The sequence below is a fragment of the Dryobates pubescens genome, chromosome 9, assembly GCF_014839835.1.
Source record: "Dryobates pubescens isolate bDryPub1 chromosome 9, bDryPub1.pri, whole genome shotgun sequence".
In the NCBI taxonomy this organism is placed as follows: Eukaryota; Metazoa; Chordata; class Aves; order Piciformes; family Picidae; genus Dryobates; species Dryobates pubescens.
Window position 1 is genome coordinate 28280496 of NC_071620.1, and position 24209 is coordinate 28304704.

At 42.2% G+C, this 24209-nt stretch overlaps 1 protein-coding gene across 1 annotated transcript in view; it reads left to right on the forward strand.

The window, feature by feature from the left end:
- LYRM4 (LYR motif containing 4) overlaps window positions 1-23241 on the forward strand; it is a 76234-nt gene extending 52993 nt beyond the window's left edge. The window contains exon 3 of the mRNA XM_054164082.1: window positions 22844-23241. Within this exon, the coding sequence (XP_054020057.1) occupies window positions 22844-22906 (63 nt within the window). The 3' untranslated portion in view covers window positions 22907-23241. The remainder of the gene's footprint in view (window positions 1-22843) is intronic.
- The last annotated feature ends 968 nt before the right edge of the window (window positions 23242-24209 follow it).

A 24209-nucleotide genomic window follows, 5' to 3' on the forward strand; every position in this document is an offset into this window, starting at 1 on the left:
GTGAGGTCAAAAGAAATTCACAGCCAGGATCAAGGTTATACCCTAATATGCCTTTTATTTTCTCATAAGAAAATATCTAGGAATCTAAACCCTGCTGCTAGTTCTACTGTAGAGCAGTGGGACATAATACAGTGTGCAGCCAAACACACTCAAAATGGAGCTTGCTAATTTTAGTCAGTGGTAGCCCAGAGGCTCAAATACTCGCAATAATATAGAGAAAAGCACCCACTCACCACCATATCTTCTTCCCCCATATGAAAAACTGTTTTCAATGAGGTTCTGTTGTGCTGATTAATACATGGAGTGGAGTTCATAGTTTGAATATGTGCAGAATTAGAGTTTGTTTTCATTGACTGTAAATATTTTTAATAAATATTCCAGGCTAGATATTGCTGGAGAGTGTTTTTGCCATACACTTTATGTTGAGGAGTTTCCTAGCAAGTTCAGTGAAATAAAAATATTTGCTCTGGCATGCAGGCAAGTTCTGAAAGAACTCAGGCAGTATTTTTGCTGCAGAAAATGATGGTTTAGACCTGCCCAGCTTCTGCTCTAACTTGTGAGTTTGATCTTTCTAAAATAACATCAACTTGTTTTCTTGTTCCATGCTGCTTCTTCCATGCTGAATTAGAATTCTTTCATCAAATGTGCTGCATGGTTCTGTTTTACTGTTTTGCTGTGAGGTTGGGGCGGGGGGAGATTGTTTTACTTTATGCTTACTCAAAAAATACAACAGGAAGATAACATAGGGAATTTGGGTTGTTTGTTTAAAAATCACCTATTAAATGTAACCTGCTTTAGGTAACTCAATTGATTGATATATATGTAAGAGGTAGATTGGTGGTTCTGTTTATGTGGGCAGAGAAGAACCTGTACAGAGATTTTCTTTCTGCAGCCATGATCTCATGGCTATCAAGGAAGGTCAGTAAGGTGAGAGAGCCTAATGAAGTCAGAACCCCTGCATTTCCTGTGCAGAGGTTAAGAAGATTAGTTTGTTCATCAATCTGACATTATTCTGAATATATTTGGCAGCAGATACTAGTATTTTACAGGGTGAATTTGGTTTAGTTTCATGTAATGCTGATAGATTTCAGTGCACCAACATTTGTCATGATTTTAACACCCTATATAAAAGCTTGAAGTTATTTATTGAGTTATGCTTTTCAGAAGAGGAGGGATTTGATATCATTCACTGCATGGAGGTGGGGTGAGTGGGTGTGTTGAACCAGTTGTAAAAGCTAAGGTATTTCATGTGGAAAAGGAGAACAACTACAGCATAGCTTGTGGCTAGTGCTTGCAGCTGAGTGCTAACCACCTTCTGTAGGAAGCCCATAGGGTGACTGTCGCGTACCTACAGTAGCCTAGAGGCATTATCCCCAAGACTCCCCAAACCAGCTGCCTCTGGTCGCCATTCTCGGAGCTGCCTGTTGTTAACAACAGGGACTTGGCATGGATCAGCTCTTGACTGATACTGACAGTCTCTACAACTCTGCACTGAAGGTCTTCCAGGGCAGGTCTTCCCAGGGTTGTGCTTATACTGGCACAGTTTACTCCTCAGTTTACTTATTATACTAAGACTTAACTAACATGTCTGGAACTGAAGGGACGTGAGCAGCCATAAGAAAACTTTATTAGACCATCTCTTGCATGTATACAGTTCTTATGGCCTGCCTCACTAGTTGGTTTTGACACTATTTGTGATGCATTTTTCTGGAGAAGCAAGGAAGTCAAGATCCAGAGTCTCAGTTCTTCCAAGTGGGTAGGAAATGTTCCAGTGTCTGAGGTAACATCTAAGAGTCCCAGTTGTGTTGTGTGTATGACTCATGACAGGCATTATAGAATCACAGAATGGTTTGCTTGGAAGAGACTTCACATCATTAGGCCCTTTCAGAACCATCAGCCCAGCACTGCCAGGTCACCACTAAACCACATCCCTCAGCACCACATGAGGCAGTTGACACGGTGTGTCCTTATAGCCACAGTGCCGTCAGATGACCCTTCGCACAGAGGAGCAGCTGGCTGCTCTGCACAGGAGACACAAAACTCAGAACTCACTGCAAACACCAGTGGAGCCAAAGTTCTCTTTAAAAAGAAAAGGATTTTTATAAAGGAGATCCCAAGCTGATGCTTAGACAAACATATTTTGTTCAATGGGTTGAAGCTCAGTAAGTCCTGTTGCCTTGCACACCTCAGGATGCTTGAGAATGAAGGTACTCGCCTGAAGCAGGAGCTCTTCAACACACACATTTCTGGTAATGATGATGTCACCACTTGCTGTTGTCCTGTTGATCAGTTTTGCTGTTGTCATGTTGATCTTTTTTGCTATTGCCTTTATGCTGGCTGTTAGGTTTTAATCTCCTCAACAGCTGACATACTGTTTTACCATTTAATCATCCTGCCACTGTCCTTGCAGACTTCAGTGTTTCCATAAGACAGCAACTGTCAAATATTAGCTGGGATTTAGCTATTTACTTTAGTTCTTTACATAAGGACTGACTTACAGCTAAGACATGCTTTTTATCTTTCCTGAAAGATACATTTGCTTTCAAGGAAGGATGGATTAAAATGTGTTCTTTTTACTTAAAACTCATTTGCTCCCTCATTTTCTATGAGTGCTGACCTAATCATGTGCATTGGTCCTTTATAGAAATGAGGAAGAAGAGAGGTGTTGGTCTATTTTTCTGCTAAAACATATGAAGTGACACAAGTCTTCCACTAAGTGATCATTCTGGGCACTTAATGAGTGTTTAATCTTTTTTGGTACAAGAAGGATAATGTTTTATTTCAAATACACTTGTACAAGCACAGAATTTAAAAGAAGAGAAGGGTTTGTAGGTGAAACAGTTCCAGCTTTATCTCAGGAATTACTGACCATGCTGTGGCTGCTCTAAAACAGAAGTTAACATTGACGTATTATGCTTGTCCCTTCAGACTTTAAAGTCTATTAGTTTATGTTCCACTCACTACAAGAAGAACATTGAGGTGTTGGAGTGGCTCCAAAGAAGGGCAACAAAGTTGGTGAAGCATCTGGAGGACAGATCTAGGGAGAATCTGAGAGAGCAGAGAAAAGGAGGCTTGGGGGAGACCTTCTCATTCCCTACAACTCCCTGGTCTCTCCTCACAAGTAACAACAACAAGAGAAAAAGGCCTCAAGTTGCACCAGGAGAAGTTTAGGTTGGACATTAGGATAAATTTCGTCCCAAAAAGGATTGTCAAGCCCTGGAACAGGCTGCCCAGGGCAGTGGTAGAATTCCCATCCCTGGAAGGATTAAAAACCCATGTAGATGTAGTGCTGAGGGATGTAGTTAAGTGGTTACCTGACAATGTTGGGTTAATGGTTGGACTTGATGATCATGGAGGTCTTTTCCAGCCTAAAAGGTTCTGTGATTCTAAAAGTAGAATTCTTGTTACCTATTTTAAACACATGCCCATTGACTACTCTGCTGTGGTTACTAAGACTGAGAGGATGCTCCAGATTTTCCTACTCAAATAAAAGGGAAGGAGAAAGTTTATTTTTATTAGAAAGCAATCTTGCAAAACAAATATCAGGTGTTTATTTGGATGCCAACGTTTGGTTTTGTTTGGTTCGTTCATTTTTGTTGGGGTTTTTGTTGGCCTTTGGTTTGGTTTGGTTTGGTTTTGTATATTGAATGAAAAAGCCATTTACTTTCTATCATTCTTAAATACTGAATTTGGACCAAGTGGCTTTTCTTGTTGATTGAAAAAGCTTGTCAGCCAGACCTTTGGCACCCTTTGCCTTGTGCTATGACTATTACACTGGGGGGAGAATATTTTGAACCAGACAAGGACATTGTGGCAACAGTACAACCACATCCTCTCAAGGAGCCCTTGGTGACTTGCCTGGCAAGGCAGCACTCAATAAATGATTGCCTCAGCAGGACTCAAACTGAAATTGTTTGAAAGGTTGGCTACTTTTTCCTTCTCTTACAGTTTTATTACTATATCCATTTAATTTTTTATTATCCAAGACTAGGCTTATCAGCTCATTTCTTAAGCTTGTAGAACTGAACATTGTGAAATCAATATTTCTGCTAATTAAGGTGAGTTTGAGGAGTGGATAATCAAACAGTATAGTGATTCATCAAAAAACTTACATGCTAATATTGAGTAGCATTATTGGCACAAAGAGACCCTATCTCTGTGCCAGAGTTGGTTTGGGTTTTTTTTTTTTTCCTTCTCATATTTTTACAGCAGAAGCAAAACACATTCAGTAAAAATTGATGTTGTCAGCATTAAATAGCATCGTTCTTTTATGGGCATAAAAGCCAACACAGTGTGTTAAAATTCTGGGCACGCACACGCAGCATTTTTTTTCCCATCATTTAACTCAGCAGTAAAAAGGGTCTTTCTGTGTTTGGAAAGAGATAGGAAACTGCTGCTTCATATGCAAGTAAGAACCTAGTCTGCTGTCAGGTCCAGAGTGACCTGACTTTGCTTTCCTCTGGACCTGATTTCTGTATGAATCCCTTCAATATCCTTTATGTAAGACAGATGATACCTTTGGGGAAGAGTTACTTTGGAGCTGTATCGTGTGCAGGGGCTGCACCTCTTTTTGAAGCAGAGTAAGACAAAGATTGAAATTGCAGTAATTTACTTTTCTGGTATAAAAATGTGGAGCAGAGAACTGGTTAATCTGACATGAGCCAAGCCAAACCTTGTATCTGCTCAGACTATTGTGCTCTGTGCTTTTTTAACCAGACCTATGGCTCTTCATCACTGTAGGACATCAGAGTTTAAGTGGGTGGTGGTAACAGGGGACCTAAGGGGAAGAACATTTTCCCTAAAATGATTAATACATTATTATTGTCTAATCAGGGGCTCAAAGCAAGAAGCATTTTTGATGAAAGCACAGTGTAAATTATTGGTTTTTCTAAGATTAACTTTCTCAGTTTGCATGGTGTCCTGGACTAACACAGCCCACTCTCACAAGCCCTGCTCTCCCCACACAGAGGGAAAGTAACACCAAAAAATATGGATTGAGATGAGGCATTTACTGAGATAACAGAATGCACAGTTACCTTAGCCTGTTTGCAGAAAACATGCAGCAAAATGCAGAAGCAGCAGCAGAAGCCAGCAGTAAAACAATTTCTCCCAACTAAGCATGCAGCAGCCAGCACAGCAGAAAAGCCCAGCACCCAAAAATGGAAACCAAAAGCAGCAACTGGAAATAGGAACTCTCTTATGTTATAATCTGAACTTCAAGCCCCATGATACTTTGCTCCAGCCAGCACGTTCATTTGGAAGCTGGCATGACAACAGCATGGTGTTGAATATTCATAAGCATATTGAACTCAACCCATGACACATGGGGAGCTTTATAACATATTGATTCAGGCAGGCTGTAGTAATTAGGGCACATTTTAGTCCTTTTCTTACAATATCCTTTAATAAGTGTTTCATTTTGTGACTGTAAATATTTGAACTTATATCCCTTAACAGCTGTGACAAAGTTACACAGCAAGATTAAAGCTCTTCTTGTGGCTGCTTCTAATTTATACCTGTTAGAGGGTTTGTATCTAAACTACAAGGAGCTGGACAGGTGTTTGCCACTTTGTGGGACAAGCTACAATGTGACTCTGCAGGAAAGAAGTGACCTCAGTTTGGGACCATCTCCTTGCATGGCTTTTGCCTGGTGCTCAGGGCAGGTTTAGGTGGCACTGAAAGCAGGAACCAGTAATGAGAAGGGTGGGTGATAAGCCACTGCATGGGGAGTCAGTGGTGACTGAATACATCTTCCCTTATTTTGTGGCAGATAGCTTCCTGCTCTGTCCTGTCTGAACTTTGTGGATACACAAATTTAGGAAATCTACTTTTCTGTTTCTTCAGGGTCTCATGGCTTGATTATCTCATGGTTCTCTCATCACTTAAAAGGTCTTGTGTAAGCTTGCCCTGTAGGTGAAACATTTACAACTTCCCTCTCCCAAACTGATTCTCTGGTGGCAGAGACTTACACTTAAACTGTGGCCTTTCCATCAGAGAAGCCATTCATCAGCTTTCCTCCTGTCGATGGCTGCTAGTATCTGTAGGAACCTGCAAGAACTTCGTATCTTTATTCTGCTTTAAAAATGGGTTGGCAGCTGCCGACATCACTACCAGCAAAAGTGCAAACAATATAACCATAAAATCCTACTAGGCATAGGAAAAGAGTTTAAATGTCACTTAAAAATGTTTTCCTTTTACTATTTAAAGTCAAGCTCTAAGATTAGGAAATTTTATTAGCTAAATTTGATTTGCATGCTTGCACTTTAAAGAAATTCCTAACTGGCCAACACTACTTCTTTGTATGTTTTTTCCCTGCTTGTATATTTTAATGTAACTATTGATGGGATTGTGAGCTTGCAACAAAGTGAGAAGTACCAGTCTCTAAATGCTGATTTGTACAGAAGATCCTATGCACCAACTTGCAAGGTTTGGGGTGTTTTTAAGGAACATAATTCCTACTGAGTTGAGAGCAAGTTTTCCACTTGTGAGCAGTAGATGTTATCTATGTACCGCATGTAGATTTTCTATAGGCAGTGCCAGAGAGCCTGGAAAAGTCTGTCCAGCTGCTTTCAGTACTGTCAAGAAGCTGTCAATTAACCCTGCAATTGTACAGTAATTTAGCAAATGTGGTGTCTTAAGAGTAATACATTCTCTGTCAGTCTGCTTTTCTGGTGAAAGCACACAGAGAGCCCCACCAATTAAGCCCAATGTTTAGGACCAAGAAGTACTGTCACATAATTAGCTCTTTAATTTACTCAGGGTGGGTTATCGGCCCGCTTGAAACCTGCCCAAGGGGCTAGTGTAAAGAAGGCCAGGTCAGGTGGGCAGAAAAGTCTGGAGAAGCTGGCCATCTGTTTCTCCTCCTGGACAGATACTGGGGAGCCTCCAACCTGAAGGAAGTGTAATACTGAGCTCCCAGCCTGGACTAGATGCTCTGTGATTGTAGGTGGGTATGGTTTATGAAGTTGCTCTTTCCCAAATAATTACCAGTCCTAAAAGTAGTGGAACCACAGAATCTCAGAATGCTAGGGGTTGGAATGGACCTCCAGAGATCATAGAGTCCAAGCCCTTACAAAGCAGGACCACTTAGAGCAGGTCACACACAAACACATCCAGACAGGCTTTGAAGATCTCTAGAGGAGGAGACTCTACAACCTCTCAGGGCAGCCTGTTCCACTGCTCTACCACCCTCACAGTAAAAAGTTTTTTCTCATGTTGAGATGAAATTTCCTGTGATTGAGTTTACATCCATTGCCCCTTGTCATATCACTGGGTGTCACTGAAAAGAGACTGGCTCCATCTTTGTGATAGCCACCATTCAGATAGTTGTAGACATTGATAAGATTTCCTCTCAATCTTTTCTTCTCCACACTAAACAGTCCCAGGTCTCTCAGTCTTTCCTCATAACAGAGATGCTCCGGTTCCCTTAGAATCATTGTAGCCCTCCATTGAACTCTCTGTGGTAGTTCCCTGTCATCCTTGAACTGGAGATCCCAGAACTGTATATAGTATTTCAGATGTGGTCTAACAAGGGCTGAGTAGGAGGGGAGGAGAACCTCCCTCGACCTGCTGGACACAGCACTTGAGTATACTATTGCCCTTCTTGGCCACCAGGGCACATTGCTGTGCCATGGATAAATTACTGTCAACCAGGACTTCAAAGTCCCTCTCTGTGGAGCTACTCTCCAGCAGGTCAACCCCTAACCTGTACTGGTGCATGGTACTATTCCTCCCCAGGTGCAGGACTTTGCACTTATCCTTGTTGAACTTCATTAGGTTCCCCTTTGCCCATCTTTCCAGGCTGTCCACATCTTGCTGAATGGCAGCACAGCCTGGCTGTGTGTCAGCCACTCTTCCCAGTTTGGTATCATCAGCATATTTGCTGAGGGCAGACTTGGTCTCTCCATCTAGGTTGTTGAACAAGACTGGACCTATCACTGACCCCTGGGGAACACCACTAGTTACAGGTCTTCAACTGGACTCTGAGCCAGTGATCACAACCCTCTGGGCTCTGTTGTTTGGCCCATTCTTGATCCATCTTACTGTCTGTAGTTTCCTGAGTCCACCTTCTTACCCTTTTAGAAGACTGGAGTGACATTGGCTTTCCTCCAGTCCTCAGACACCTCATCCATTCCCCATGTTCTTTCAAGGATGATGGAGGGAGAGTGGTGGAACAACAACATCAGCCATCTCTCTCAGCACTTGTGAATGCATCCTATCAGGGCCCATGGATATTTGTATGTTCAGCTTCCTCAATGATCTCTAACCCTATCCTCTCTTACCAGCAGAGAGTCCTCCCTCTTCCAGGCTTCCTGTCCTACTTCCAGAGTCTGGGAATCCTGGGGGCTGGTCCTAGCAGTAAAGACTGAAGCAAAGAAGGCATTCAGTACCACTGCCTTCTCTGAGTCCTTGGTTACCAGGGCTCCCTCCTCATTCAGCAGTGGGCCTACATTTTCCCTGTCCTTCCTTATGCCACTGATGTATTTGAAGAAGGTCTTTTTGTTGTCTTTCTTCACCAGATTTAATTTCAAGAGGGCCTTGGCCTTCCTTCTTGCATCTCTATAGAACCTGATTACATTTCTGTAATTTTCCAAGTGACCAGACCCTTTTTCCACATGCTGTGAACTTCCTTCTTCCACATGACTTTTCTCAGCAGTTCTTTACTCATCCATGCAGGTCTTCTGCCTGCTCTGATTGAATATCTTGAATATCATCCAGCTCTCCCAGGCCTCCCACCTTCTAGAGTTTTGGCCCATGGGATTCCTCCAAGTAGGTCTTTGAAGAGCACAAAGTTAGCTCTCCTGAAGTCTAGGGTTGCAGTCCCACTTACTTCCTTGCTTCCTCCCTGTGTGGTACTGAACTCCACCATGTCATGGTACTCCAGCACCAGCAAGCCTCCCCCAGAATAAAATTGCCAGGTTAGCTCAGTGGAAGCAAATGAAGCTATATGACAAGCAAAACTACAATCTAGAAATATGAAATGCAATGAATAAGTACAAAATATACAATATTTGCATATAATTACAACTTACAAACAACACAAGAAGCCCCAGGACAAAACCAGGGGGGCTACCAACAGCTTCCCCTCTCCCCCTCCCAGGCAAGAGTGTGTGTGGTTTTGCACATAATACATTTGCAAAAACATTGGAGCTATTATGTTAATTTGTGGATGAAGTTTTGGTTGCCTTTTTTTTTCCTTAGCCAAAGCACTAGCCTATCAGGCAATGGAGACATACCCAAAGTAGAAATTCTGCATCAGAAGAACTAGACTGCTTTAGTTTGCTTTAATATAAGTGGTAGTTTGCTTTAATAGAAGTGATAGTTTGCTTTAATAGAAGGGATTGGACATGGCACTTGGTGCCATGGTCTAGTCTTGAGGTCTGTGGTGACAGGTTGGACTTGATGATCTTCGAGGTCTCTTCCAACCTTGGTGATACTGTGAGATGGAGAAAATATGAATAGAGACAACTGGACACATAGAGTTAAGTTACACTGTCAGGAAAGGGTTTTGTTACAAGAACTGTTAGAAATTCCTGACACAGTGAAACACAGAGAAACAAGACCTTTTTTAAAGACTAACGTCATGAGGAGCATTGATATATAAGCCTCATAGAATATTTGAGACTGGAAGGGGCCTTCGGAGCTCTCTAGTCCAACCTCTGATCAGAGCTGGTCATGGAAAGCAGGTTGATCAAGGAAGCTACATGCAGGCAAACTACTCATAATTGCAACTGCAGTTTAAATAACTTCATGTAAACTCCCTGACTTTTTCTCTACCATGAGTTCTGCAAAATGGTTTCAAGTTTTTGTCGTTGTAGCATACAGAGAACTGCTGATGCTTGCTGCAGTCCTCTCCTCCCTAGTTGTGAGGGCATATCAGCAGTTGAACTGAAAGAAAATGGGAGTATTCATAAAATACTGTAGAGATCTATTTTTAAAGACTCATATCTATTCTGCAGCAGTTTCTGTATGGCAGGAAATACTGCCATCTGCATTGGCTGTAAGATCATGTCTCTGATGACTTTTGAGGAAATATTTTTCAACAAATCCCCTTCTTTCTGGTATCCCCTTAATGGCCATGCTCACAGGACATTAGTCATCAAATGAGGATCCTCTTTTCCAGTCTGGGATGGTAAATCCCGCATACAGAGCTAATTGGATTTGGAAAGCAGAGCAGGGAAGATTTATTTCAGGGCTGCTATGACAGTGCAGCTACACAGTGTGGTTTTGTTTATTCAGTTGTACATGTGTAGCGCTGAGCAGGAGCAAAACAGCACATTGGTTAGGCAGTAAGTGGTTAAACACAGTACTTAGGCTTGCAGGTTTTTATGTGGAATTTTCTGGAATGTCTTTTGAAGTGCCACAATGCCATCTACTGGCTCATTTTTCTGCGGCTCCCCCTAAGGGGATTTTTCTGGGGGTTTTGTACACAGGCAGATGTAAGGTTTATTTTTAAAGAGCAAAATAAACAAGCTGGGCCTAAATCTGTGACAAATAAGCAAGGTATTTTTTGGAAGAATATGTATGTTAAAGGACATAACACACTGCATAGATTGAAGAGTCCCATCTGATTTCTTGCCAGTTAATCTTGCTCTCCTCTTGTTAAAACTGAGATGATTAATACCGAGAGATAAATGAGGAATCTGCTTTGCATTTATGTCCTTCATAGTAGCTGTTGTGCTACTCCACTGGTTCCTGTCTACAGTCAGTTTCCCATTTTGTTTCAATGGTTTTGTACAGATAAATGGCAACAAAATTAAGAAATGCATAAGCTGTCAAAAACTGGGAAGTGTTTATTACACCTTACCTCTGACAAGATTCTTCACTGACAATATTCAAGATTCGATATATTTCTCCTAATTGCCCCAGTTGTTTGCGTTTTTCCCCCGATATGTTCAAACAGTACTTCCAGGATTCATCAACAGCCTTCAAAGGAGCAACGTTCCACAGGCTTTCTAACAACTGTTATGGAGAAGCATGTATTATAAAGTGCTGTTCTCAGATCAGGCTTCTCATGCTATATGAGCAGTGGGCAGTTACAAGAAGTCTGAACCAATTCTTAGCTTTAGGCAGGCTTCTACTTGCTGCCAAAAGAAACACAGTTTGCTGAAAGACCGTGAACTGTAGGTACAGGGAGACCCTGTTGTTTGAGGCTTCACTGCCTGCTTTTTCTTGAAGATTTCCTCATTAACTGGTTATTTTGGTTGTCTTCATAAAATCCTCCTTCAGTTGTAGTTTGTTTTTCCCATGGATGTTCACTTTTTTCCTAACAGCAGTTTTTCATAATCCTGCCTTTCTTCAGCCTGGTTAAGAGAAAGAGAAGCATTGGCGATGGCTTGTAACGGTCTGAATGACTCTTTAAAGAGATTTGTAATTTGAATTCAAGTGCAGCTCCAGAGTCATAATTCAGGACAAAACAGATAGAAAAAAAAAAGAGCTCTTTCCTAAATAGCCTGTAATGAAGAGAAGTACAAACATCTGGGCCCCTCCTGGCCTTTCACCCTCTATCTTACTGACATCCCAAAGGTCACGTGGTTCTCGCAAGCCCAGTTTCTGTCTGGTAGGAGCTGTGCCTTGCTGACAGCTGTAGAGCATTTGCAGATCCTTGTGTGTGCTGGTGGAAGAGCCCCAGTGCTGTTGGCCAGTTCACATGGAAGGTGTCTGTGTGTTGAAGTTAGCGCTGGCTTGTGGCTGTGAGTTACTGCCCTGCAGTTGGTGCCTTGTACACTGGGAGCAGTGAAGCAGAAATGATTGTCCTTGGCATACTCACTGGTTTTTGTCATATAAATGACAGGTGTCAGAGAGGTTGCACTGGGGAGCGGGTCTCGTTAGCAGCCCATGCTTCCCAGTCCTTGCTGAACAAGCCACCCACACACCGTATGGCAGCTCTGCTGAGGGGAAAGCCTTCTGTGACTCTTCCCATTGCTGTGCTGTTTGGTTTTGGCCAGTTTGGTTTAGGAACTCTCTGCTCTATCCTGTGCAGAGGAAGAGAGGTTACTCCCTGCCTATACTTGAAGTGCTAACCTCTCACTCCTAATTGTTATTTGTACTGAGAAGTACCAGGACAAGCCTCCATTTGGTGTGACATTAAATGAGGGAGAGTTTGCAAAACCAGAAGAGCAAACAGGATCATTTAATACCACATCTTCTCTTACAGTCTCTCTCTTTATTTTTTCTGCGAACTGTCTTGTGTTATTCCAAAGAAGTAAGAACTAATTAAGCCAGTTGCTGAAAGTGTTTTGCCACCCACACTGCTGAAAAGAACACTTTTTACAGAATTAGCTCTTACCAGGTCTGCTAAACCCAGTCATTTATCTCTCAGGAAGGAAAAAAAAAAAAGACAAAAAAAAAGGACAAAAGTGCTGCAGTAGTTTATTTCAATTAAACAAGTTAATGTAAGCTATACCCTATAGTCACACAAACACAGACATTGCCTGTTCAAATGCTGGAGGGTTTGCAAGTAATTACTTTCTTCCTTGTTAATTTTTAGTGTTTGTAGAAAAGAACTGAACTGAGGAGCACTGGCTGAGCTTGCCAGCTGGACGGCAGTTTGATCATAGAATCACTGAATGGTTTGGGTTGGAAAGGACCTTTGAAGGTCATCTAGTCCAACCCTTCTGCAGTGAGCAGGTACATCTTCAACTACATTGGGTTGCTCAGAGCGACAGACAACCTGACCTTGAACTTTTCCAGGGATAGGTCTTCTGTCACAACCTGGTTACTCTGTACCAACCCTTGTCAGCAGGGGGAGGGGTAGGGGGGGGAGGGGTGTGCGTGCTAAGATTCAAATAATTCCCTTGGAGTAAATAAAGGTGAATTGACACAAGACAGACAGTGACTTGGATTTATTAGATTGGACCAGAAAATGAGAAGGAAAAAGAGGGAAAAGTAGAGAGAGAAAGAGAGTATGAGAGAGCTGGAGAGCAAAGGAAATGATAGCACCCTTCCCTGGATTCAGCGCATCAAGTTATCACAGGAATCGTCCCAAGTTCTGTGCTGCAGGTGCCCACTTGGGAAAGGGGAGCCCTCCATGGCAGTGGCAGAAATGGAGCAGTGCCGAGCTGGTGGAGTGGCACAGGCAGAGGGAGCCGTCTGGGCTGCATAGGCAGTGCATAGTGGAGTGGCAGCAGGAGCCAGGGGACAGACGGTGCAGAGCTGGCAGACTGCGCAGGCAGTGCAGAGTGGTGCAAAACAGAGGGAGTAGCACAGTGGGGCTGGCTGTGCGTGACAAGTGGAGCCATCAGGCACACTGCTCACACATTGCCCAGAAGTTGCTGTTCTGCATCTCTCCCTGCAGGTCAGGGGCAGTGCCTCCAGAGCTGTGCAGAGTGTGGTGCACACATTGGCATCTCATTGGTGCTGTTGCAGGGCTTTCAAGCCACACTGTCAGGCCATGTCACACCCCATTTGAGACAATAAAGCAATTGAGATCTTGCAGTCTTCTGCTTCTCTGGTCAACCTGGTGCAGTGTCTAACCACTCCCATTGTAATAAAAGTCTTATTTCTAGATAGTTTAGTTTTTAGTTTAAAAACATCACTTCTTGTTCAGTCATTAACCCTTGATGACAGGACACTGGTCTAAACTTGTACAGATTTGAGCTCAATGGCTTGGATTTGGCTTTGTGTGGTGCTGCAAGCAGTACCTGCTCAGTCTTAGAATCATAGAACCATTTAGGCTGGAAAAGACCTCTGTGATCAAGTCCAGCCATTAACCCAACACTGTCAGGTTACCACTTAACTATGTCCCTCAGCGCTATATCTACATGGCTTTTCAATCCTTCCGGTGATGGGGATTCCACATCTGCCCTGGGCAGCCTGTTCCAGGGCTTGACAATCCTTTTGGGGAAGACATTTATCCTAATATCCAACCTAAACCTCTCATGGTGCAATTTAGGGCATTTCCTCTTGTCTTATTGTTCCTCACTCCAACATTTCAGATACTTTTAGGGAGAGAGAAGGTCTCCCCTCAGCCTCCTTTTCTGCAGGCTAAACAATCCCAGTTCCCTCAGCTGCTTGTTAAATAAGACTTGTGCTCTAGACTCCTCAGCAGCTTCATTGCCTTTCTTTGAACATAGTCCAGCACCTCAATGTCTGCCTTGTGAGGGACAGAGTGATTCACTACGGTGACAGTTCCATAAGGACTCTGTAATAAAACAGATCAGAGTTACAGGTTTTGGCTGGGGTTTTGGTTTGGAAACTGAGCTCAACCAGAGCTCATTGTGTCCATGGTACAATGGACAGCAAGTAACAACTCCCAGTCACAAACCTTGACTGAAATTCAGTAAACCCATTCTCAGACCTCTCTTCTGCTCCCTACTCAGATTTTTGAAGAGTGTATACAGTCCAGACAGTGCTTTTTTCCAGGTGAAATTCCAAATGCTGATGCCTTTGATTCCCAAAGGACACCCTGAGGGTGTGAGAAGGATATTGCGTGTTTTGTACAGCTCTCATTGGATCGCTCTGAAAAGAGGGTAGGGAAAAGACAAAAGCTCTTTGAATCTTGGGTCATTTTCAGGTGTGGGATTTGGAGATACTAAATTGAGAATGATAGCTGAGCATGGAAAAATAAGTCCTTGGATATCCTCCATCAAAGAATGTCAGATAAACAAGGAAATGATCTTTGTGATTCTGTCAGGAACAGATGACTGCGATTTAATCATCTGTTAGAACTGTGCCCAAAAAAAAAAGAAGCCTTGTTAATGAAAAAAAAAAACACAAAACAAAACCCAAACTTTCCTTGTATGCTCACAGATCAGCTTAACACTGCAATAGGGACTGGACATGTGAGCATCCACATGGATGGGATGCTCCTTTCTGGGTGTAGGTATAGACCGAATCAAACATATCCAACAGAAAATGTATCTTTGGAAACACAGACAGATTTTCTAAAGATAAATTAGTTACTTCTAGTCTTTCACATTTAGTTGTGTAATTTGAATGGGCAGAGCTCAGCATGTAATTGCTTCTGAGGTGTGTATAAGGTAAAGAAAAGGAAAAAAAATGAGTTTCCCTGATTATGACTTGGTAAAGTTTATATGTCACAGGATTAACATTTTTCTTTCCCCCCCGCCCCCAAAATACTGAAAGACCTTGTTACTTTTAAAAGGTACTAAAGCACCTGGCAGTTTGGTAAAACACAGGGTACCTGATGCCGTCCTAGAAGCAGCAATGTGAATCTCAGCAAGGATATTCTGGAGTCTTGAAGCAGTCCTATCTAAGGATGTAGTTTAGCACCAGTCTTGGTAGAGTTAGAAAATGGTTGGAGTCAATGATCTGAAAGGTCTTTTCCAATCAAAATGGTGCTATGATTCTACATCACCACCAAATGATTAAACTGTGGCTAACAGCCATTCATGTAAAAAATCAGCAGCTCACTGTGTCTTTCATCTCCCAAAATAGAACTCAGTAGCAGATGAAAATGTTTGATTTCTTTAAATATTCTGAAGGCTCAGAGGCCATTAACAAAAAAAGGAAATTTCAATTGCTAATTTAACAGTATCAGAGTTCTGAGTCACCCAAACTTTACCCCTTTATGTTTGTTTTGGATAAGATTCAGAATAAATAAAACACAAATGTGAATATATTTAGTTACAATACTGTATTGCCCCACCAGATGTGCGCAATGTTCTGCTTGAAAGAAGAAATATTTGCCTTGTTTGGTGCATCTTTCTGTAGCAGGCAATTGTGCCAAAATCTGTTAGTGGCTGCAGTTTTCATTTAAATTTTGTTTTTTAAGCAGGTAATCTAACATCTGAAACTCTGCTTCAAAGGCAGCAGGTGTCTGAGGTTTTCCAAGCTGCCAAACCAAACTCGTTTCCTAGAGCAATCTGTTTTGCCTTGTTCAACTGCACTGACATTGAAGAACTTCGTCTGTTCTCACCATGCTGGGTTTTCCCTTCTCATGAACTACCTTAGATTTGGGTGAGCACCAACATCTTCTCTGGCATGTATCTTGCACATAGACCCTCATTTTCCCAGAGGTACAGCCAGCCAGTCTTGCTTTTCAGTCCTTGGACCCTTGAGACCTGCTGCCTCAAGATGTCTTGGCTCCTGAAGTTCAGTTCAGCCTTCCCCACTGCACTGCCTTGCATTTACTTTATGTATCATTCACTCAAAATTATGGTGAAGATCCAGCATCCAAGCTTTTCAAGGCTTTAGACAATCATCATTTAGACAGGCTAATCCTAGTTAAAAACACAGAAAGTTCATTTGCTGTTTCTGCAACTTTCTCTAAGTCCCAGCAGTCTGGGACAAAATCAGAAATTCTGCAGAAGATTTCTGGAACCAGGAAGGAGGATAAATGTAGATGGACATATGCTATAATTAAAAAAAAAATGGCAGAGGCATGAGTGGATAAGTAATTTTCTGAAAGCCATAACCCTACAAACATGCCATACAAATCCTAGTGTAGCTGATTCTCTGCTCTTTTCAGCAGCTACATTCCTCAGTTTACTTCTGCAGCTGATTCTTTCAGTACGTTGTATTTCCAGCATCTGACTTCAAATACCAACGCTGTAAAAGCTGGTCTTTAAATTATGACAGTTGTCAGGTGTAAAGTGGCAGCTCATTTTAGTTCTGCAGTAGTTCAGAGTCCTATTGGTGCTGTGAAATTACTTTCTCACCCTTCTCAGTAAGTATATTTATTAGTTGTTTATACCTCTCTGTAAAGACTAAATTTTCTTCAGGGTTTCATTCCAAAAGCCTCCCACAATTAGCAATCCAAAAGGACATTGAAGAGTGAAATATTCTCCTTTTACAATACGCTTTATCCTTTGTATGTATTGTGGGGTTAGTTTGTGGGTGATACCCAAACATTACAGTATTTTCCTGGACCTAGTACAGAATGTGTGTTTTGTGGCAGTGGCTGTTGTATTATACTACTGACAAAAGTAAGGCAGGCTTCCCCGCTGCCTTTGATGAATTCTGCTTAGGTAGTTGCTACAAAACATAGGGTCCTCTGTGAATGGTTTGGGCATTCACATACCAAATGTCTCAGCATTACTAGAGTACCTGTTATACCACACTCAGCAAAATGTTATTCAGGTCTTTGTCTCTGTACTCTCAAGTACTAATGTTTTTTATTCCTTTCCTTACAACACTTGGCGTCTCAGTAGAGTGATCTTTCTCTTCTGCATGCTGCGTTGAGAGGATATGAGCTTCTGTTGTGTTTCTTCCCTTTATCTACATGGAATTGTGGTATTTCAGGTCTACTTATTTTGTGTGTGGCTTTATGAAGAGTTTGAACTGCTCTGTGGAGGTAGAGGGTTTATATGTGAGAGAGAAAAGGCAAGTTAGCAGGTAACGAGAGGAGAAGCAGGGAAGCACATGAAGATCACACCAGATCAGTGTGTTACCTCTTCTTCCTTGGATGTTTGTTGTGTCAAACCTTCACCTAGCTGCTGAAGCCCAAAATCAGTCACAACTGGCATTCCTGTACTAGCTGACATCTTTGTACATTACCTGTGCAGTAGCAGAGGAATGGATACTGCTTCCCCTCATCAGCAGACTGCTGCCCATGCCAGCTGCTGCTGGCCCCTGCCTGCTTCTGCAGTGACATTTTACTTGTCACCCTCTTTTTTTTCTGTAGGCTAAAAGGTTCGCCCCAGATGAGAGAAGTGAAATAGCGTGACCATACTGAAGGACCACATGATCTTGTCCACTTGGCTTTCTAAAGTTCTTCTTTCTGTTATTTCAAGCTTTATCAAGTGTGTAGCTATTTGGGGCAAGGGCCATGTCTGTCAGGCCCGGGTTGTCTGGAAGTATAGTAGCCTGTTTAAAGAGCCTCTCAAGTGAGAAATAATCAGCATTTAAAAAGAAGGATCCCTTAGTCTGGTAGATCATCATATACACAAGCATGCACGTGCTTGCAATATTTTCTGTGTTAATCACTTGCTGGATTAGATACAATTCTCTGCTCTTTGCACTGAAGAGTATCTCTTAAGGAAGATCCATGGAATAAATAAGTAAGGGCATTAAATAAATATGTCACCCTGCTTCAGATAGGCTGAATAAAGGCGTACTAAGATACAGTGCATACAGTTCTAACATAATTACATCATTTGTCATTATTAAGAGAAAGAACTTCCAGGTAGATTCTTGTCTATTAGCTGGTTTACTTTACTTCACACCTTCCTACTTAGGGAAAGCCAGACAAATTGTAGTTCTAAATTAATTCTTCCTGCCTTTTCAAAAGCTTCATGTAGCAGTTGCTGTAGATATTTTGGGAGAAAGGAATGAAGCAAACAGTATTTTCAAAGCACAGGCAGAAGTAAAATAGACAATAGCCCTAACTTCTCAGCTGCATGTTTTCCTTTGCTTCCTTTCCCCCTCCTGTGTAGACAAACAGAATCACTGAAAATAAGGGAAACATCTTCAGAATCAGACATAATTCCATATTGATTCCAGCTCTGAAGAACTGGATTTTATAATCATAGTGCAAGAAAATAGGAACAGGCAACTTCTTCACAGGGTGTTAGAGGCCAAGATTAGCAGCAGTATGTGTGATATGACTGCGGTGTCATTTTTCCTCCTAGTTAAGATTCAGCAGTGTACCTGTTAGATACGACTTTTCAGCTGCCACAGGAAAAATCCTGGCTGTAATAAGGTAACTATTTCTCCCCTGCAAGCAAATAATAATGCAATAATGCAAAAAATGCAATAATGAATAATGCAATAATGAAAAAAGAGAAGATGGCTATGTTTGCACAATGATTTTGAAATTATTTCAATATATGCATCTACATATGACACAACCAGTATCTATTTGTATATGTAAATGTGTCTAATACATAAAACTGTCTGCAGTACATCAACTTTAGTTATCATCTGCTTTGCTTTAAGAAAAAACAAGAAATATTTTTACTTCTCCTGTGATGACCCTCTCAGGAAATCAATTCTTAAATCATGGAGAGCTAAAGGAATCGCTGTCTTGGGATGTCTTCGTATTCCTCTGCTGTGGTGGCACTTTTATGTGGCCTTCGAGGGCAAATCTCCTCATGCTTGCTGATACTAGCCACAAGCAAGAACTGTGTCCATATGAACACACAGACACCTAATATCCAGTGGATGGTTGGGTTAAATTACAGGCTGGTACTTACTGTTCAGTAATTTCTTTTTGCCCATTTGTTGTCTCACTCACACCTGCTGACAAATCTTGTTCTGAAACCTTGACTCTTCTTGGATTCAGCTGGAAGGCAAGATTTAGTTTTTCAAGTTCACAAGAAAAAGCTGGCTGTAAAGACTTGTACTTTGAACGAGGACAAATTGTCAGGTTTGGAGGGTTGGACTTGTCAGACTTCCTTTTTAAGTACATCATTTTGCAGGCAGAATTTAAACATTGAATAATTCAGTAAAATCTGAAAAGCAGCCTTTATATTTTTATTTCTCGTCTTCTCTTGACGATGAAGTGTTTCATTACTGCACATTCTTACCTGAAGAATTTAATTGCAATGTCTCACCTTATAAATGTAAATCAGATTCTGGGTAACAAAGTTGTGAGCAAATGGGAAAGCCTTTTTCCGTAAAAGCTTCCTGTGATTAACGCAAATGCCCTGACACTGACCTATGCACTGGCTGCCAGCCACCTGCTAGAAGAGCAAGTGGCATGTGGTGTACAAGATACAAACACCACTGATGGAAAAAGAACTCAACAGCTAGCCATTTGAGTCTTTAACTGGGGAGAATGATCCACAGCAGTACTTGCTGCTGAAATGCTTTCTTTAAAGAATGCTGGGTTTTTAGCAAGAGCAAGGACATCATTGTCCTTCCTGTAGTCAGCACTGGTGAGCTACACCTTGACTACTGGGTTCTATTTTGGGATCCTCACAACAAGGACATTGAGGTTCTGGAGGGGTTCCAGAGAAAGGCGATAACAATGGTAAAGCTTGTGAGGAGCAGCTGTGGGAAATGGGATTGTTTGGCCTGGAGAAAAGGAGACTGAAGGGAGACCTTCTCACTCTCCCTGAGAGGAGGTTGGAACTGGGTGGGGGTCATTTTTTTCTCACAAGGAACAAGTGATAGGACAAGAGGAAACAGCCTCAAGTTGTGCCAAATGAGGTTTAGCACTTTAGGAAAAATTTCTTCCTCGGAAGAGTTGTCAAGACATGGAACCGGCTGCTCAGGGCAGTGGTGGAGTCCCCATCCCTGGAGGAATATAAAAGCTGGGTAGATGTGTTGCTGAGGAACATGGTTTAGTGGTGCCCTGGCAGTGCTGGGTTAACAGTTAGGCTTGATAAAGTTAAAGGTCACTTCCAACAAAAACAATGCTGTGATTCAGAGGGTTAATGAGTGTCCGTGTGTAAATACCAGCACAGTCCTCCTACTGAGGCAGGATATGTTTATAGACATGAAGTTGTTCAGCAACTATAAATGGAGGTCTATTTGTTTTGTCTGAAATGCATGGTAAAGGCGTGATCATACTGTCAGAAATTCAAGGCTAATGGTTTAAAAAAAAATACTGAAGTTTCAAAGTTCATCTTAAAATGTGGCAGCTTCACCTCTGAAAGGGAACAGCGGAGCAGCGAGCAGGCAGCCCAACGCAGGCAGCCAGCGCAGCACTGGGGGCCTTGCTCTCACTCAACATGCCTGCAGCTTGCTAAGGAAGCAGCTTCATCCACACATCTATGATTTTATTGGATCCAATTCGAAATACAGCAGTAGATAAATCACCTGTTGGTGACAGCAAACCACAGCTTGGACCTTTCTCCTACAAAGCCATCTGCTGAATATGATTGACTGCGAAGTCACGTACTCAGCCCCATCTACCTCCCCAGTTGGGGGAGAAAAAAAAGTGCAATTCAGGTTTCAGCATTTTTGTAATCCCTCTGAGCCTCCCATTAAATTTGCTGTACTGTGTGGGAAAGGATTAAAGATTCTTTGGGCTCCAGAACACAGTATAGAAAAATTAAGTACTACAGCATGGTTTGTGGGAAGGCAGCAACTAAAGTGTGTAGCCTGGCACATACTCCAGAGCAGCACATTCCTTTTGATAAGTGACACTTGTTGACAGCTTAGAACTTCTGTTGGTAACACATACCATGGTTATGTATAGTCTTTGTTTGAAATATTCTGGAGGCAACATATTTCTTAAGTAATTGGAAAAATAATCAGAGTTGTTCATATGCTGTTACTAACTTAGTTCAGAGCCCCAAAAGGGGGAAGTATTTGCTGGCAAAGCAAACTTCTGTTCCTTTAAGAATGGCTTGTAAATGCTCCCTTTTAATAAAGATTTCAAGATAAAAATCACTGCATTGCAAGTTTCAGACAAGGCATAGAGGAGAAATTTTCATTTAAGAGCCACCATGGTGTTTTTTCCCCTCAATAATGGTAAATGAAAAATGCTGAAATAAAAATCTTTCCATTAGTTTTTCCTGCTCTGAGAGGCTGATTTGCTGTCAGGCTTAATTTTTGCAGTGTTAAGTTCTACTAAATATATCGAGCCTGATGTAATTAAGCATCTAGCTTTTTTGGTCCCAATTCCTTAATTAAGTAGATGAATTTTATGTGTGTGAAAAGGACACAGAGCTACTGTGTACCCAGGAGGACAAAGTAGGGGCAAGAAAAGGTAAGACAGATACTAAAAATTTAGACTCCACAATGTATACTTTTCAAATGAAAATTGTCATCTGCTTACATTACCCTGCTTGCATGAGAATTCCTCCTTCCACATCTCAGCTGCTGAGCAAAGATCTATGTGTGACTACCACCACATCTGACCGCAGTTTCCCAGTGTTAGGATGCAGACTAGAAAGTTCTAAAAAGCAAGAGGAATTACAGTGTCAATGTCCATGTTTTGTCATTGTTCACTCCCTTGTTGCATTAGAAAGCACAAAGATGAGGTGTGAATTCCAGCTCACATCCACAGGCCAGTTCCAATGCATTTAAAATGTTACTGCTGAACTTAATGTGGAACTGTTTTCATCCTTTGTAAGGCAAATTAAATCAGGGATCCAGAGGAACTGGAAAACTGTACCAGATCATGTAGTTTATAGTATTATAAATGCTTACAGAAAGAAAAATGTCATTCTTGGGGCAGAGTGTCCAGAAACTGCCCAGTGGAAAAGGACCTGGGGGTACTGGTCAACAGCCAGCTGAGTATGAGCCAACAGTGTGCCCAGGTGGCAAAGAAAGCAAATGGCATCCTGGCTTGGATCAGAAATAGTGTGGCGAGCAGAACTAGGGAAGCGATTGTGTCCCTGTACTCAGCCCTGGTGAGGCTGCACCTCAATACTGGGTTCAGTTTTGGGCTCCTCACTACAAGAACAACATTGAGGTGCTGTTGCAGGGCTAGAGAAGGACAAGAAAGCTGGTGAATGGTCTAGAGAACAAGTCCTTTGAGGAGCAGCTGTGGGAACTGGGTTGTTTGGCATAGAGAAAAGGAGGCTGAAGGGAGACCTTCTCATTCTCTTACAACCGTCTGAAAGGAGGTTGGAGCTAGGTGGAGTTTGGTCCCTTCTCTGAAGTAGCAAGTGACAGGATGAGAGGAAATGGCCTCAAGTTGCACGAGGGGAGGTTTAAGTTGGACATTAGGAACAATTTTCTCCCTAAAAGGGTTGTCAAGCCCTGGTAAAGGCTACCCAGGGCAGTGGTTTAATCATCATCCCTGGAGTGATATAAAATCTATGGGGCTGAGGGAAGTAGTTTAGCAGTGGATTTGGTAGTGTTGGGTTAATGGTTGATGATCTTAAAGGTCTTTTGCAATTAAACAATTCTATGATTCTGTGATTATAAAAAAGCTTAATGTATGGGCTGGGTGGTTCCTGAGCCTTGTTTCATCAATTTTGTGGAGCTGAAATGCTAATCTCTTTGCTTTCCGGTTTCAGCTGATATTTTGGTTTGATTTCAGGTTACCATTGGCCAACTGTATTCCACAGAGAAACTGGTTATTGAGAGTCCAGGAAATACATAGCTCTGAGAAGACTGATCCTGATGCAACACTGGACCATCTTCAGTATCCTACAGTGCCACATACAGATGCATAAACTTTCTGCATACGTCTGAGCTTTTCTGTTCAACATGAGAAACGCCTGAGAGACTGTTTTTGGCAACCAAAGTACTATTTTGTAATAGTTCACATGTTCTGAAATATATTGCTGTGATTTGTAATAGCATGTAAGATAGTCTTGAAATCTGTGTGCTTGCATGTCTTGTGATGGAATAGTCCCTGCCCAAGTTTGACAATAAAACTTCATTAAACTACCTGTAACCTGATAAATTATTCTGCTGGTGACCTTATCGCTCACTGAGCATAGAATACATAGAATACATAGAATAAACCAGGTTGGAAGAGACCTTCAAGATCACCGCGTCCAACCCATCAACCAATCAAACACCACCCAAACAACTAACCCACGGCACCAAGCACCCCATCAAGTCTCCTCCTGAAAACCTCCAGTGATGGCGACTCCACCACCTCCCCAGGCAGCCCATTCCAATGTGCAATCACTCTTTCTGTATAGAACTTTTTCCTAACATCTAGCCTGAACCTTCCCTGGCGCAGCCTGAGACTGTGTCCTCTTGTTCTGGTACTGGCTGCCTGGGAGAAGAGACCAACATCCGTCTGTCTACAACCTCCCTTCAGGTAGTTGTAGAGAGTAATAAGGTCACCCCTGAGTCTCCTCTTCTCCAGGCTAAGCAACCCCAGCTCCCTCAGCCTCTCCTGGTAGGGCTTATGTTCCAAACCCCTCACCAACTTCTTCTCTGGACTCGTTCCAGCAAGTCAACCTCCTTCCTAAACTGAGGGGCCCAGAACTGGACACAGTACTCGAGGTGCGGCCTAACCAGTGCAGTGTACAGGGGCACAATGACCTCCCTGCTCCTGCTGGCCACACTGTTCCTGATGCAGGCCAGGATGCCATTGGCCCTCTTAGCTGCCTGGGCATGGGATATGTATTAGATTTTTAGTCACTCACCCAGTGACCCAGTTCATATTGATCCTGATTCATTTAAAAATATATAGCACTCTTCCCCAGGGAGGTGGTGGAGTCACCATCCCTGGAGGTGTTCAAGAGGGGATTGGATGTGGCAGTTGGTGCCATGGTCTAGTCACAAGGTCTGTGGTGACAGGTTGGACTCGATGATCTTTGAGGTCTCTTCCAACCTTAGTGATACTGTGATACTGTGAGTTAGATAACTAAATACAGAGCTCATTTAAAATACTAAAACCAGAGATGAACAGTTTTCATTTCCTAGACCTTGATACTTAGAAATAC